We start from the raw sequence: 16,568 nt of genomic DNA on the forward strand, positions 1-16,568 counted from the left end.
GTACGTGTGTGACTTTACAGACATGGAAAAACACAAACTGAAGTTATTAAAAAGTGTTTATTTGAAAATAAATACATTCTACAGCATCAAATTATAAAAATGGTGTGCATAAAATGCATCTGACAGGAATGATTGTTGTCCTTAAAACACATCATTAAAAATCATAAACAACTAATTTGAAATCTGAAGTTGCACCTACATCTTTCTAACTTGGTACAGAGCCTTGCTGACTGGTAGCAGAGGATGACTCGAAGCTGTTTGCTTCATTCAATAAGCAGATTAAAATGACCTGACAGCCACGTTTCTTAAAAGTTGGAGTCAGTTTTATTAGCTTTGTGTAGAACAACAGAACAGCAGCCTCTAACTCTGAATAAAGCTGCGTCCACACAGGAAGTGATTCGCAGTGATGCTGTGACGAGAGACCGTAAAAAGTCGAGATCTGGCAAAAGTAAAACTGCTTAGAAACCTTTCTCAACTTTGATGCAAGCGATTGAAGTGACTAAGTGCAAAATACTGGTGACTAACATACAATAGGGTGTCAAACATGAGGCCTTGGAGCCAGTTCAGCAAAGACTCCAAAGATCTTCCCCTGTGGCCATTCATGATACACCAAAGTAATGAAATATTTAAAAAAAACTTAAATGGTTTTTTTTTTAAGTCAACAGTAAAGAAAAAAAAAATTAGTGAACAAAAACTTTGTCCAGAATGTACTAAAATTATAAAACTGAGCTACCAATTATTCACATTTCTTACGGTTTAAGCCCAAAGAGTTGTGCTGACAGATCTTTGTCATGTAGAAAAACTTATTTTATTAACATATGAGGCATTAAGTGTGGAGTTTCTCTGATCCAGTTGTCTTCTGATCACAGTATTTGGCCCACGGTGTACAATGGCAGACATCCGTTCATTAGAGGGTTATCTAGGATTTACCTGCATAACCCTTGTTCTCTGAAACCTGTTCCATTATGTAATGTGTCGTTCTAGTCTGGGCCAAACGGCGACCAGAATATTTGCATTAACAATCTTAAAGGAAACGCATGAGATAAAAGGCTGAAGAAGGTCAAATCAGTTTCTTCTGGTCTCAAAATGAGCCTCTTGGGTTCATAATCCATGTACACTGGAAATAAGGCACTGAGTCTGTGCTACCTACATCAACAGAGATCATTTCTATTTCAGGCCATTTGGTAAAAGAAGGCTAAAGTTAACAAAGCCCAACTTAAAAATCTATTCTTACAATCCTGATTATTTTCTGTTGATGAAAGCCAACAGGAAAGAGGAGTCTTAATTTAAACTTGTGCCTGCACTGCATACTCAGCCAAACGCAATCAAAGGTGAGGCGTTGCTCTTCCCCTCAGTTTTTCTTACTGCGCTGACACTTTAACCTGTTTGTCTGTACGACTCCAGGATCCTGCCAACACTAAATGAAAATGTTGAACCAATCAGAGATTAATGTCCCTCAGCCCACAGTGTGCAAACATATAATTAAAAAAAAATCACAATGAGCAGGACAAGACACTGTTAATATCAGCTAAGATTGTAATTACTATGAAGTTAATAAAGTGCATTAATTTCCAGCTGTACGTCTGCTTTGAAGGCTCTCCCCTTGGTTATCTGGCACTTCAGGTCCTGTTGCTCAGACTGTCTTAACTGAGAGACGGCTGAGAATGAAATGTTCTGCAGAGTAAGACTGATGCTAACTGAAGGATTCAGTGTTTTGTTCATTGAGCTTTAAACCAGCCATGATGTATGTATGTATGTATGTATGTATATATATGTATATATTGTACTATTCTTAGTTAGCGTATTGTCTGTCTTGTCTTAATGTTGGTTTAAAATGGAGCACTGTAACAAAAAATAATTTCCCCCAGGGATCAATAAAGTATTCTGATTCTGATTCTGATGGCCTCTGTGCTACATAAATATCACGTGAAATTACTTGTATGGAAAAAAAATTAAGTCTCTTCCTGTCAGTCAAGATTCAGAGCTGATCGGGACCACTGTGGTGGCAGCATTTTCAAACTCGCGCCTGATTGGTGGTTGGTCTTCGCTGATGTCTGACCAGAAGTCTGGGTTGTCTCGGTACCATTTCACTGTAAAAACAAGAAGCGCATGAATCACTAACACACCATACAGGAAGGGAGTGTGAGTGTGTGTGACTGTACCTGTCTGTCTGATGCCTTCAGTCCAGGACACCTCAGCTCTCCAGCCCAGCTGCTGCAGCTTCTCACACTTGATGGGGTAACGCAGGTCGACCCGCGGCCTGGAGAGCAGAGGTCAAAGGTTAAAAGTGGACAAGAGTGTGCTTTTAAGGTCAAGATGTCAAAAGACGGAGATTTTGAGTCTAAAGCCAAAGTGGAAGGCTTTGGCTACTTCCTGGAATTCTCCCCTGCTTTTGCCAGCTCTTTCTCTACTTACCTGTCAGGCACAAACTCAAGCCAATCATTTACTTCAGATTCTGGCACTTTCTTGACCTAAACAGAACGAACACACACACACACACACCTTTTAGTATTCATTTAATTCGCTTACTTCCTAAAAGCTCCTGCTAAATGTTTGAATAAACAGTTCCTAAACCCACCATCCTAACAAGTTCCCTCGCCAGCTGCATGATGGGAATCTCACAGCTTGTCCCCACATTGTAGATTTCTCCCACAATCCCTTTCTCCAGAAGCAACAGGAAGGCGTTTATGGCATCACTGACAAACAGGAAGTGGCGGGATTTTGGAAGGGTTCCCTGGATAGTGCTGCCGCAGAGCAAACGCACAGAAACGGGTTTAATTGGATAAGCACTTCTGTTACTGTGAAACACAGACCGGAACGACAGCGCTCGTTAAAACAAACCCACCATTTCTTGTCCATCTGTAAGAGGGTGAGGAACCTTGGAATGACCTGAAAGATCAAGATGACAATTTATATTAAAAGCTTGGTGACAAAGAAGAAGATATGTTTAACTCTTTAAAACCAGTTAAATCTTTGGAAGGAACTGAAAGTGAAAGTCTGATTTTGCATTTTCTGTCTGTGCATTCAGTTGTAGTCAAATGTTAACACACAGCTGATTGCAGCATTTTTAAACCTGCAGGGTGAACTTTTGTCTCCCCCTTGTGGCAATGACAGTAATTACAACAACCTTAAAACAAATCTTTAAAATATGTATCACTGTAGATCAGGGGTGGGCAACTCCAGGCCCCGAGGGCCGGTGTCCTGCAGGTTTTAGATCTCACCCTGGGTCAACACACCTGAATCACATGATTAGTTCATTACCAGGCCTCTGGAGAACTTCAGGACATGTTGATGAGCTAATTTAGCCATTTAGATCAGCTGTGTTGGTTCAAGGACACATCTAAGACCTGCAGGGACACCGGCCCTCGAGGCCTGGAGTTGCCCACCCCTGCTGTAGATTAATCTTGCACAGATGACATCAGTGTGACCTGATGTTGCTTTACATACATGAAAATAGTTCTACATACAGCTGCGCAGATATCTTATATACAGCCTCAAATCTTAAACTGTACAAATGGAGCATATTTCTGCAAAATTAGCCACTTAATGTCAAATGGGTGTGCTTAGTCATGATACTGGACCTTCTCCGTGTACTGCCTGGGCCCGTAGATGTTGTTGCTCCTGGTAATGATGATGGGAAACTGGTAACAGAGCAGTATTCAAATGACAAAGATTAAAAAAGTCATTCAGGTTTTAAAATTAAAGGGACAGTTCACCTCAAATCACATTAACCTCTGGCCTCTAGTGCCATGTATCCATGTCGATTATTTTGATGAGAGTTGCCCAGTTTTGAAGTTCTCTTTCTTACAAGAGTACAAGCGCAACTAGTCTGCAGCAACAGGGGACTTGACTTATAGTTGCCAGCTGGTTGCATTCTAGTCATATTCCTGTAAAACTGGAAGGTTGTGGAGCGCCCACATCATTTTGCAGTTACATCGCTTTCCTGCAGCAACGACATCACTATTTATGGAAGGATTTCTCATCAAATCGATAAGTCTCTGGCTGGACTCTGAATATAAGGACTTAATGTGAATTTCTATGTATGTAGACAGCGAAAGTTAACTGCTTTCTGATCACTGATTGCAATCAAATGCCAATCCGACCGGGCTCGGTTGTAGACTGATAGCAGGCTGACCCGATCTTATTGCCATCTAAATGCACTAAAGTATCTTTAAAGATGGCATCTGACTACAATCAGTGGCCAAGCAACTATTTCAAAGGCAACGAGCTCCAAAGTTCATGTCATATGGTCACAATAATAATGCTGTTTTCACTACTGTGATTGTTAAACTGAGTAACTAACATCCAAGCCAAAACTGAAAAATCAAAAACTAATATCTAAAGTCATTTATTTGGTTTGGAAGCTACTGGCCCATCTGTATGGGTTTACCTTGTACTGGTCCCAGTACGATCTGACCAGATACTCTGCAGCAGCTTTAGTAGCAGCGTATGGATTGGAGGGCCTCACTGGGCTGCTCTCATCAAACACCTGTAGGGGACAAACATCAGCGTCACTGCCTGATCCATAAACAAAAGCACGAACCAACAACCCCAATCTATCCACTGGCCTCATGCAGACTGGCTCCGTACACCTCATCGGTGCTGATGTAGATGAAGCGCTGTGGCTGGTGTCGGGCCTGATGGGCCGCTCCCAGCAGAACTCTGGTCCCTTCAATGTTGACCTGCTGGAAAGTGGACGGGGATTCAAAGGAAGCCTCTGACAGCACAGAGAGGAAGGAGAGAGGAAAAGAACTTTAACACGAGAGATGAAACTGCAAAAGCTCCTGTTCATAAGAACTGCCCGAACAAGCTGCTGCTCACCGACGTGAGTTTTGGCAGCCAGGTGAAAGATGACGTCGATGTTTTTGGAACTGAAGATGTGGTTCAGCAGCCGCGGGTTACACACATCCCCCTGTTGAAGAAAAGAGTCCAAATGAGTAACTGTGCACCCAGCACAGTTAAAGCTCAACTGATGATAAATCCTTCAAATTACACCTTATTTTAAGCATAATAATACATGTAATTATACAAAAGTAGCATTAAATTAAATAGACATCTGGTGTAGGGCTGCCACAAACGATTATTTTGATAGTCGACTAGTCACCGATTATTTTTGCGATTAGTCGACTAATCAGATCATCATCCATTGGACGTACAGCGTACAGCTTATTGCACCAGCAGCATCTGGTCTTATATAACTATCATTAGCTTACAGCTTGAAGTGTTTGTGCTAACTAAAAATAAAGACAAGATGGTAGTTTATTAATTTTTAATGAAATTTGCAGATTGTTTCGGTGAAGTTTAATAAACTCCTTGCTTTCTAAAATATAACAGGACACCGGAGTATATTCTCCAGCATCTCACACTTCTGATAATCAGCTGTCTGCTTGACAGTTTTAGCTGTGCAAAAACTATAACTTTAATCTCAGCCAAACCGATTTACTCAGGAACAAATAAAATACTAAAGAAAGCCAAACAATAACATTTTTAAGTTATCTAAGTGACTTATATATATGTTTAACCTGACTAGCGAAAGACGGCGGTGGGTTTGAAAACGATTTGCCGGGAGTCCAGTGTTCTCACGGCTCTAGTTAGCCTTGCCCCCGCCTAGCTAACGAGCTAGTGGGTAACAGACGTCTCCGAAAACGTCGGAGCGCTTTTGACAATATACGTGGTGTCTTGATAAACTGAGCAGATATTTGAGGTTTACACAGCTACATTCTCGCCTGAAAATATGTTAAACGTTTATTTTGTGACCCAGAAAGAATAATAAGAGTAAAGTTAAAACTAACTAGCTGCCGCCATTGTTGACAGCTGCGCTATGAATTCTGGGACACAGCTTCTTCTTCTTCGGGGTTTAACGGCAGCTGGCATCCTTGTACATGCAGTGCTGCCATCTTCTGTTTCAGTCCGTTATTACACTCTTAAATCCTACTATTATTATTCCTGCGTCCTTTGTGATCTTACAAAGCTTCAAACGATGCGTCGACTATTAAATTAGTCGTCGACGATTTTAATAGTCGACATAATCGTGACTAGTCGACTAATCGTGGCAGCCCTAATCTGGTGTCAGTCTGGTTATTCTTGACCTGATGTGTTTATTTATCAGCGCTCACCCTGATAAAGATGTAGTTCGTTCTGTTTTCAACGCTCTTCAGACTCCTGGGGCTGCAGCAGTAATCCAACTGGAAGAGATCAGACAGTGAGACGTGCCACAGTGCACACAGCAGACACTAGCTGCAGCTTTGCACGTCACAAAGACAACAAACCCAGAGTGATATATTTGGAAACGGAGTGAGGGGGGGGGGGGAAGAAAATTAAGACTTACATTATCCAGGTTGATAATTCTCCATTCCGGGTGTCTGTGGACCAGCGAGCACACCAGATGGGAGCCGCTGTAGGAGCAGAGAAATTTGAGACAGTTCATTTACGCCCCACTGGCCTTTATCTGGGCAGAGACTCCATCAGCCCACACATGTCTGTGCCATTTATGTCAAGAAGACGACATGAGCTGACCACTTTGCATTGCCTATATGTAAACACTGCAGAAATCACATCCCACAAACAGAGATTCCTTCATTTGTTAGTGAGATAAAACCATAATAATGAAATGAAACCTGATTTGTGTACTGAGCATTCCCAAATTTTACATTTTTCTTATAATAAAAGGGAAAACTTTGCTTGTTCCTCCATTTGCTGTTAATAAACCTGTCTCTATGTGTTTTTTATGTCTAATATCTTTGCTTATATTGGTAAAGAGGCTGTATTAACCAGGATTTGCTAAGGGGTTATATTTAACACAAAGAAATCACCTGTTATTGTACCTACATTATAAATAATCCAGTCCATTTCAGTCACTTCCAATATCTCGAAAGAACTCTGATTTTAAATTTGCTGCAATTTCTGCTGCCCACTTGGTCACAGCTATTTCGAAAAAGACATTTTTAATGCCAATAAGACTTTTTGCCAGGATAAATAAAGGATATATGGAGATCACTTTGCCAAAAACTGGTTCCAGCTTCTGTGTTGTCACAGGAAGTTCTTTCTTGACAGATTACAGGCAAAACAAGTAATTTACAAGTGTTCTAACTGAGTGCTAACTACACTTTAACACTCATCTGAGCATTTGGCTCCATGTGTTTGTGGGCTCAATTCTCAGTCTGCCATAATATTTTGAAATATACCCCAGGACTGAAACTACTACTCCAAGACTTGTGAACAGTTACTCAACCTGTAGAGCATAGGTGTCAAACTCTGGCCCGCGGGCCAAATTTGGCCCGCAGCCTAATTACATTTGGCCCGCGAAGCCATACCAAATGACTATTAGAGCTGGCCTACTGGTATTATACAGCTAATATATGTATTGTTTAGTATTAAGCTTTGCTTGTTCCATATTCAGTTTTCCAGAAAAACTTATTTGAGTCCATAAGAAAAGATTCATTCTTATATCTGGAGGAAGATTTTTTTTTTTTCAATAAATATTAATGTTAGCCCGCGACTTTGTTCCAGTTTTGAATTTTGGCCCACTGTGTATTTGAGTTTGACACCCCTGCTGTAGAGACACCGGGATGATTTATAAAATAAGCCAGAGTAATGTTAGTTCGTTTGTTTTTTACAATAAATACTTTTTCACTAATAAGATTGTGCTTATTTCTTAGTAAATAACTGCTATTGCTAACAGATGTTCCTTTATTGTTTACCTCTGTTTCACCTGTGCAAAGGTTTTCCTTACAGGTCCTAGTCTTGATAACTAAAAGAGGAACCACGGCCAGGTCTGTTTATCAAGCTAAATGCTAAGTTCGTAATGTTATTTCAGCTTAAGTGTACACTGATATGAAATACGAACGCACATGAATCCAGAGCCTCCAGTCACCAGAACAGTCCTGTTGAAGTCCATTTCCCGGTCTTCCAGCAGCTGTTACCTCACAACATGAACTCCTATAGGTATAATAAAAACATATTTTCCGACATCAAGCCTGGAAGCTAGCTATCCTAACGGAAACAGCAGAGCTTTATTTCCTTCCATAACAGTAGCCGGATTGTGCGACAGTCACCGGCTGCTTCACGGCAGTGTTGACACGTTGAAAGCGGGCGGGTCATTAATAGTGTGTGTACTAGTTTCTACTCTCTGATTGGTTGTCCTACATGACGCAGTGATGTTAGCGCGATGTGATTGCGTGAATCCCGAATCAATCAAACTGTCAACGTAGACCTGTAGGCAAGCGAAAACCAGTCAAGTCCTCTTAAATAAACACATATCATCCGGTGGTGCTTTCCAAAATAAAGGTCATATCGAGTATTTTAACCTACAACACTTGTGTGTGTTGCGTTTAGTTTTATACCAAACTTAAATATAATATTATTTCAGGTGTGTCTTCATGTGAATGTGTTTTGTGTCATTCCGCGCGCGTTTATTATCCATTATTTCCAAGCTTAGCTTTTATTTGAGGGCAAGAACATCCAACTTCCGGTCACAGCTTGGCGAACTTTTGGGGGTCTTGACGCAGCTGGTTCACTTCTGGCTTCGTGGCTCATTGAATCGATGAGGCATCCTATATTTGTCGATAACGCTAAACTGCACAAGCGGGAAAATGTCGTACTTATTAGCCACACTTGCGGCTGTTTTGCTGCTCACTTCAGAGGCTTCCGGGAAAACTGTTACGGGACTTTTTAAGAGCGAAGCGGCGAGACAGCAGAAGGGCCAGTTCATCACTAAATTCATGTACCAAGGTAACGTTGACGGTGCTGATGTGCTTGCTGCTGGCGTGTCATTCCAGCTCTGACAGCGGGCTTAGCTTCTTTTCACGCCACCTTAATGATTAACGTGGGGTAATAACGAGCTGACGGCTCAGTTTAGTGCCCGTGTTTGCTTTCCTTTTTTTATTTGCTAACAGCTCTCACTGAGCCGCTCAACAATGGGTGTAACTAACGTGTCATGCGAGTATCTGATAACGTGTGCACTGATTATTAGCAGTTCTGGCAGCATTCAGCCGGCGCTTTATCTTTACCTTTGCTGCTTAATGTCAAATTACTGTTTGTCTTAAGCCTCTGTATTTTGTTTTATAGCATTTTTATTCGGGCTGACCTCCAACAAGTATTCCGGAAACTTGCTTCAGGACACTTTTAGGTATTTTTTACAGGTCTTATAGGAATCCAACTTCTTTCCGACCCATAAATGAGCTGATTGCACCCTCAGTGTGGACAGAGGCTGGCTGCACATGTCACATGGCATAGTGGGGGGTGTTTTCTGCAAGACTTTTTGCTTTAAAAAGGTCTGAAGCTACCAGATGTCAGCTAATCTCACTTGTTTCAGGAGATTAACCCTGTGTGAAGCACAAGGGCCTATGGGTAGAAACCATGCTGGCAAACTAGGGACCCATCATTGGACCTCAGAGATCCAAAGGCCACTGAAAGCTACAATCTCTTTGTTCTCCAGCTTATATATTTGAAAATGAATGTTTTATATATTAAAGTCTAATCAGTTGACTACATTATTGAATTACTAGTTAGCCGTTTGGTCTGTAAAATTTCACGAATATGCTATCTGAGTGTTAAATGTTACATCTGAGAAGCTGCTGCAACCATGGTGCCTTGTCTTCGTTTAGCCGGCAACGGTCTGCTGGTGTGCCGGGTGGACAGCTCAACGCTGGCTAAAGAGAGAGAGTCCAGACTGCTGCTGTATCAGGATATGGACTCGGAGCTGGACAACCTCAGCTGCTCCGAGAGGCTCGCCAAAGCCGACGTGACCAGTAAGAAACCAGCAATCGCTGATACAATTCTGGATTCTCCTGCCATGATGCCATATTGATTTATGTCTCCACTTTCCTTCCTCCACACTGTCACCTCATCTCTCTTCCCCCACCCCTACCCACCCACAGTTACACTCAGTCAAGAAGAGCACAACCAGACGATCCCTCGGCAGTCTTTGCCCACAGCCTGGCAGATCCTATATGCTGACAGATATACATGTCAGGTAACACAATTATATATAATATTAATGTAATAATGCAACTAGGGCTTCAGTCAGGCAAACCTGCAGCAGCGATGCTGTTGTCACAAATATGAACAAATAAGAGGACACCTCTAAAGGAGACTCTGTGCAAAGACACATGCACTCTATATTGCAGTATACAGTGAAATACAGTCCTACTCCTGCAGAAACTGATGTAGGGTCGCAAATGTTTTGGTTTGCATCACACCTACAGGTCAGTGCATGCACAGTCATGTACGCATATATACAGTCAAATACACACACAGTCATAAATCTGTCACAATAAACATTTATTGTCAGCGAGCTCATTCTAACACAAAACACAACACTGACAGTGTGAATGCACAGTTAAATATTTAAAACTGGTTCTGGAAAAGTAGGTTGAAATATTGGTAGTAATGCTGTTATACTAGATAGTAATGCCTTCAACAGTACTGCATGATCGAGTAATAATGATAGTCATAACTATATGGATTCTGCTTATCACTAAGATTTTCGTTCTCTCCTTAGGAAAACGTATTGATTGCCGGCCACGCTGATCTTGATTTCACTGTCCTGCTGTTTAATGCCGACTCGGCTGGAAACCCTCTGGAGCATTTCAGTGCAGAGGAGGCAGGTCAGACACCCCGAATATGCCCTCCGCTGTCAGACTACAGCAGATAATGTCAGTGCATCACTAAGCTCAAGCTGGTGATGCATTTCATGCTTGTTAGCTTCCTCTGCAGTGAGAGTATGACTGTTGGCATAAAGTCCCAAATCTAGTAAAACTAATAAAAAGTTGTAAGGGCTCTTCAGGTGCTATGTCAGACCTGATTAATACATTAGGACAGGACTTTATGTTTGATCCTGATGGATTGCTGATGATTTTTCCCCTCTCGCTCTCTTAGGCCTCCATAGTTTTTACTTCCTCCTGCTGCTGGCCTACTTCATCGCCTGCTGCATCTATATCCAGCCTCTGTACCAGGCTCTGAGGAAAGGAGGACCCATGCACACTGTCCTCAAAGTACTGACTACAGCGCTGGCTTTACAGGGCTGCTCTGCGCTCTGCAACTACATCCACCTGGCCAGGTAGATTCAGCAGAGCCAGAGAAAGGCAGCGCAATATTTATAATGTTTCTAAAGCTCATGCTACTCTTGATGGCCCACTGTTACATATCAGTAATGTTTTATGACCTAAAATGTATTTTAAGTCTTTCGGAATATTTGTATTTATTTAGTACAGAGTTGTTAATAAAAAACTATGTGAATTAAGACAACAGTGTTTCTGTTTGTGCCTCCTGTTGTCTGCAGGTATTCCAGAGATGGAATCGGTCTTCCACTGATGGGCAGCCTGGCTGAGTGTATGTTACCTGCAACATTATAAAGAGTCAATAAAAGAAAAAATGAACCTCTCTGATCATGTTAACCTCTCTTTTGGCTCCAATGCAGTCTGGGATATGGTGTCCCAGGTGTCCATGCTGTACATGTTATTGAGTCTGTGTATGGGCTGGACCCTGAGCCGAGGCAGGAAGCCTCAGTCCCGACCTCTGCAGTGGGAACAGTCTCCGGCCTCCACGGCTGTAGCTGTTGGTGGAGTTATTACACAGGTATGCAGAACTTGAGATGACTTCAAGTGTTTAATTTTTAAGGAAAATTTGACCAGCACATAGAATCCCGATCAGGTAAACGTGATGTTTTCAGAATGAGGTGGGAGTTCATTTGGGGTATTTGCCATAAGATGACTGTTAAGAACCGGACTGTATTTTCAGGCGGTGCTGCTGCTGTGGGAGCAGTATTCAGAGTCGGAGAGTGAGCACCACAGCTATCACGCCCAGCAGAGTGTGGCCGGTCTCCTCCTCATGGCTCTGAGAGTGGGCCTGGCCCTCCTGCTGGCCTCCATCCTCTACCAGATCATCTCCACCGAGAGGAGCACCCTAAAGAGAGACTTCTACCTCAGCTTCGCCAAGGTAAAAACGATTTCTCAATAAAACTGACATAACAGACGCCTGCAGGTTCTCGGGCGGTCATGTGGTCTTGTTCTGTGCAGGGATGCTTCCTGTGGTTCCTCTGTCATCCCATCCTCGTCCTCATGTCTGTGATCTTCAACGAGCATCAGAAGGAAAAGGTTTGAACTCCCGCACAAAGACAACAACAGTTTTTGCTATTGAGGATAATTCTTTCATGTTCACTGAGTTTAAATGTTCAGTTCTTACCTTTTGTCCTCCATTGGCCACCAAGTTTACACCTGTCTTCCTCCTCTGCAGGTGGTGACCATGGGGGTGATCCTCTGCCAGTCCATCTCCATGGTCATCCTCTACCAGCTCTTCCTGTCTCGCTCTCTTTACTGGGAGGTGTCCTCTCTGTCCTCAGTCTCCCTGCCCCTCACCATGTCCAGAACGAACCACAGGGCGCGCTACTGAGCATGTACACCCTCACAATTTTCCTAATAATGATTATCACGAGCTAAGGGTGGATGTGCCATGATGCTGTGACGCTCCTCCTCAAAAAAAATGTGCTCAGACGCTGCAGGGACTGATTTTCTTTGCAGTTAACTGTTTCCTGGGAGAACTTCTGTAGTTACTAGGAAGCAAGTTACCAAGAAATCATTGAAAGAGGGTGAACAGAGGATGATATGTGTACAACAACAGCCTACCTCTAGTTTTAAGTGATTTTTGACTGGAGCCAGCATGAGCACTGCTGAACAAGAGGAGGAGAGAACCGGCTGTCAGGCCGTTTCTTTGGTTCTCCATGACGCCAGCCAAAATACCATTGAAACAAAAAAAAAACGAGGACGGATGAAGACAGCCGGCCAGGATTCAGATTAAGGATGCATCACCTAGAGACGCAGATGTGAGGAAAGAAAAAGGAAGCGAAGATTTACTCCTGACAGGGCCGAATGTGGAGATGGCTGCCCGGGCCTCATGGACGCGGGCCAAGATTAAAATACTCGAGAGCGTTTTATTTCTGTTCTTGGATTTGATTATAACACAAACAGAAGCATCATCGATTTACTATCAAGGAAAAAACAAAGACGCTACTATTTAGGTCGGGATTGCAGAAGCCGTCGTCTCATTGAGCTTTCCCTGCTCATTAAAGCTGCAACGACTTGGATCAAAGCCACGAAGGATGGAAAAGTCTCAGTTTGTGTCTGAGGCTGGCGCTTTATATCAGATTAATTAACCCCATGAACAAAGCAAAAGCGAGGACGTGCTACTCTCTGATTGACCTACGATCTCTAGTTTCTACTTAGAAACTAAGGCCTGGTTGGCTGAGCGGCCACGAAGGCTCATTGGTTTGTTTCTGGTGCAGCTCTGTGGCACGGAGGTATTTCGAGCCACTGTTGGGTTTGGTTTTCTCATAGCAGCCGTTACATGTGTTAGGATCGATCGAGATGGGCAGACAGACGGATGGACCAGCGGAAGTCTGAACAGATGGATGCAGCATGTGTTCTGTAAAGCAATGGATTGTCACACTGTTAACTGAGAAGGATGCGTGACTTTGATTGTGCGAAGCCAAAGTGAAGACGATGAGCCAAAACATCAGCATTTACACACTAACATACAGCTGCACCTTAACTTGGGTGCTGATGACTTTATGAGCTGAGAGCATGTGAGACTCTAAATCGCGTAGCTTAAGATGCGTTGCATGGCTAACCCATTATTAAAAAAATCTTCAGTATAAAAAAGATCAGGAAGAACTTAAGTCTACTTGGTGGCTTCCAATGAATTTCACTGTGTAAATACATTCCAACCCCACACGTCCATTCCTGTGTCATCAAGTTATTACTGTACATGAGGCTCATTAAATGAGATATTAGTGTTATATAAGAGCCAGGCAGAACTGAGCTGCACTGTCATGTAGGACAAGTCCCACTTAGCAAACTGACAGCTAATATATTTATTAATCAGCTATTTATTTCAAGATCAGCACGTTATAAAGAAGCTTTGGTTGGAGTTTCATGTTTGGTATGTTTTTGCTGATTCTTTTTTTCTCTCCTAAATCATAAATCGATTGTTTTTAATTCATTAAAAACGAATAATCTATAGTGTAGCATGAAGGTGCAGTACGTTTACCTGGATACAGTCAATCCAGGTCCTTCTAATAAGAGAGAAAAGCTGGGGTGAAAATATAATTGGCAGCTTTTTAAGTAGCACAGTTGAGCCAACTCCATCTGAAACAAACACAGACAGACCTCCCATTATAATTTTAAATATATGCTATAATCCTTATTGAAAACCAGTATATACTCCTCCTTATTTATGAAGTTCTACTTGACTATGAGCCTGCGTGGGTTATTTGTTAATCCCAAAATGTGCAACCTTGTTTAAATCAGTATACAGATTGGTTTCTACTGAAAAAGTGCACGTTTTTCTTATATCCATGCATAATTTACTGTCTGCACACAGGATGTGAGCCAGTGCATCCTGTATGCATCATATTGTCCTTCAATGACAATCTTATTTATGAGGCCACCAGTTATACTGTATACTTTAAATGCTCATCCTTCAGTTAGAGGCAAAGTGCATTTTGTTTTGTAGTGTTTACATTTCACACTTCAGTTGTCATATATTAATTTTTTACAACCTGTGTAACTATTACACCTGTGATCATGACAACTGTAATAAAACCAATCTGAAACTAATAAGTGCTTAATGTTGTCCTTCATGCTGCAGCTTCAAGAAACGTGACAGTTACATAAAGCACAGCCGCCACTGACTGTGCTTGAGGTTTGAATCATAAGGTACACTGTAACCTTGTCCTGTATTTACACTGGTTAATCTAAGTAACCCAGTTCTAGCCTGAAGGGAAAAAGAAGCACTCAAAACGTGCGGCTATCCTAAATTGGCGTTCTTAAAGTCAGCAAAGAGGTACAGAAAAGAAGATCAGACACCAGCGAGGGAGGATAAGAAAGACAGACGCAACAACATTGTCATCCCCTATGTAGCTGGTGTATCAGAAAAACACAGGAGAGTTTTCTCCAAGCACGACATCCCGGTGCATTTCAGACCCAGCAACACGCTCAGACAAAAACTGGTTCACCCGAAAGACAAAACACCAAAACACAGACTTAACAATGTGGTGTATGCTGTACAGTGCAGCGAGGAATGCTCAGACCTCTACATTGGAGAGACCAAACAGCCACTTCACAAGCGCATGGCACAACACAGAAGAGCCACCTCCACAGGACAAGACTCAGCAGTCCACCTGCATCTTAAGGATAAAGGACACTCTTTCGAGGATGCCAATGTTCACATTTTGGACAGAGAGGACAGATGGTTTGAAAGAGGAGTGAAAGAAGCCATCTATGTCCACTGTGAGCGACCATCTTTGAACAGAGGCGGGGCTTTACGACACCAACTCTCTGCCATCTATAATCCAGTTTTGAGTTCCCTCCCCAGACGCCTTAACGCCCACTCACATCCTGGGCCATCTGATCTCAGGAATTCGCATGATAAAATGGGGCCAGGTTTCACAATGAACACACCCGAAACTCTGGCTGATTGGGACCCACACCCAGTTCCACACCTTGGCTCAGGCGATTAGAGGATCATCAGGGGGTCCTTTTGTCCCTCTGTGGGGGGAAACTCCCGCTAGGTTTAAATCTGGGACTCTCCACCACTTGACCTTAGAACTGAAGCTTCTTGGATGAGAGGTGAAACGTCTTCAAGCAACTTAAAGAAGTCCAGATGCTTTTCTTTGCAAGCTCCTTTGAGTACAAATAGAAGTGCCACCCCACAATAAACACACATAATATAAAAAAGAAAAAAACAACAACAAAAAAACAATTACCTTACAAATACATTAGTAATGTTACATTCAACTTTAGTGGGAAAGGGGGGAAAAGACAGATAAAGACAGATTAAAAAAAAGAATTATACTAAGTAATTATCACCCATTTATGTAGCAGAAATATAACTAATTTGCTCAAACTAATGAGTTATCAAAGCTAACAATTTAAAACTAAAAGTATTTACCTGTTACATTTGTAATGTGTAACTGAATATGAAATTAACAAAACTCAGTTATATTTATTGAAATTATGCTCGTACACTGTATATTTGTAAGGGAGGAACACTTCAGCTAGCTAGCACCTCGGCTTCAGCTTGCACTTTAATGGATAACATAAATTAAATTTCGTCACGAACAGGATTCGAACCTGTGCGGGGAAACCCCATTGGATTTCGAGTCCAACGCCTTAACCTCTCGGCCACCGTGACTACGCATGCCCAAGACGCCGGCATACTGGTATACAACCCAAGACACAAAGCCGACGTATGACAAGCTTAAAGTTTATGTATTGTCGGACACGCACTCTTTATCAAAACGTCATTATAACATTACGAAGAATTCGTCCTATAGAACACAGCAACAAAGACTATGAATGGGCCAATTTCTTAACTGGCAAAATTATCCATTAGCAAGCACCAGTTATCAAAAGCCTTTGAGTTTCCTTATTGACCTAATAGACCGGATATATTACATATTTTACATTGTTTTTGAGCAAATGTTGTTACCGACTTCTCTTCTGTGAGCACACAGAAATGGAAGATGTAATGTATATCTAGTTTACTTGACTACTAGAACCTTCAAGCAGGTA

General features: G+C 42.1%; 2 protein-coding genes and 1 non-coding gene across 4 annotated transcripts; 1 reads left to right on the top strand and 2 right to left on the bottom strand.

The window, feature by feature from the left end:
- Positions 1-38: 38 nt before the first annotated feature.
- tgds (TDP-glucose 4,6-dehydratase) lies at positions 39-8,066 on the bottom strand. Of its 2 annotated transcripts, XM_086283130.1 has the most exons (12): positions 7,851-8,066; positions 6,329-6,395; positions 6,117-6,185; positions 4,822-4,912; positions 4,569-4,717; positions 4,391-4,489; positions 3,582-3,641; positions 2,846-2,889; positions 2,579-2,744; positions 2,416-2,471; positions 2,163-2,260; positions 39-2,090 (listed from the first exon to the last, which is right to left on the bottom strand). In XM_086283130.1, the coding sequence occupies exons 1-12, from the start codon at positions 7,895-7,897 to the stop codon at positions 1,972-1,974; spliced, it is 1,065 nt and encodes a 354-aa protein (XP_086139256.1). In that variant the 5' UTR covers positions 7,898-8,066; the 3' UTR covers positions 39-1,971. The 2 variants fall into 2 exon arrangements, with proteins under 2 accessions (XP_086139256.1, XP_086139255.1); XM_086283129.1 differs by having other exon boundaries at positions 39-2,260.
- A 435-nt stretch (positions 8,067-8,501) lies between these two features.
- gpr180 (G protein-coupled receptor 180) lies at positions 8,502-14,598 on the top strand. Its single transcript, XM_086283709.1, has 10 exons — positions 8,502-8,730; positions 9,606-9,749; positions 9,879-9,973; positions 10,502-10,607; positions 10,879-11,059; positions 11,282-11,331; positions 11,420-11,577; positions 11,740-11,937; positions 12,018-12,095; positions 12,235-14,598. The coding sequence occupies exons 1-10, from the start codon at positions 8,592-8,594 to the stop codon at positions 12,388-12,390; spliced, it is 1,305 nt and encodes a 434-aa protein (XP_086139835.1). The 5' UTR covers positions 8,502-8,591; the 3' UTR covers positions 12,391-14,598.
- A 1,508-nt stretch (positions 14,599-16,106) lies between these two features.
- On the bottom strand, positions 16,107-16,188 carry trnas-cga (transfer RNA serine (anticodon CGA)). The gene has a single exon. It is a non-coding gene; the product is annotated as a tRNA-Ser (tRNA).
- Positions 16,189-16,568: the final 380 nt, after the last annotated feature.

This window comes from Aulonocara sp. 'chitande type north' Nkhata Bay, linkage group LG23 (assembly GCF_057382095.1).
Source record: "Aulonocara sp. 'chitande type north' Nkhata Bay isolate Kocher_YH1m ecotype deep benthic linkage group LG23, A_spYH_male_GT1.1, whole genome shotgun sequence".
NCBI lineage: Eukaryota > Metazoa > Chordata > Actinopteri > Cichliformes > Cichlidae > Aulonocara > Aulonocara sp. 'chitande type north' Nkhata Bay.

Bases quoted from the DNA above. Each gene is read 5' to 3' on its own strand.
- tgds (XM_086283129.1), bottom strand. From the start codon at position 7,897: ATGGACTTCAACAGGACTGTTCTGGTGACTGGAGGCTCTGGATTCAT. The intron at 3,642-4,390 runs GTAAACCCATAC...CTCTGTTACCAG, and splicing joins CGTACTGGGACCAGTACAAG to TTTCCCATCATCATTACCAG. The intron at 2,890-3,581 runs GTCCAGTATCAT...TTGATCTTTCAG, and splicing joins CCAGGCAGTACACGGAGAAG to GTCATTCCAAGGTTCCTCAC.
- gpr180 (XM_086283709.1), top strand. From the start codon at position 8,592: ATGTCGTACTTATTAGCCACACTTGCGGCTGTTTTGCTGCTCACTTCA. The intron at 9,750-9,878 runs GTAAGAAACCAG...ACCCACCCACAG, and splicing joins CGCCAAAGCCGACGTGACCA to TTACACTCAGTCAAGAAGAG. The intron at 11,060-11,281 runs GTAGATTCAGCA...TGTTGTCTGCAG, and splicing joins AACTACATCCACCTGGCCAG to GTATTCCAGAGATGGAATCG.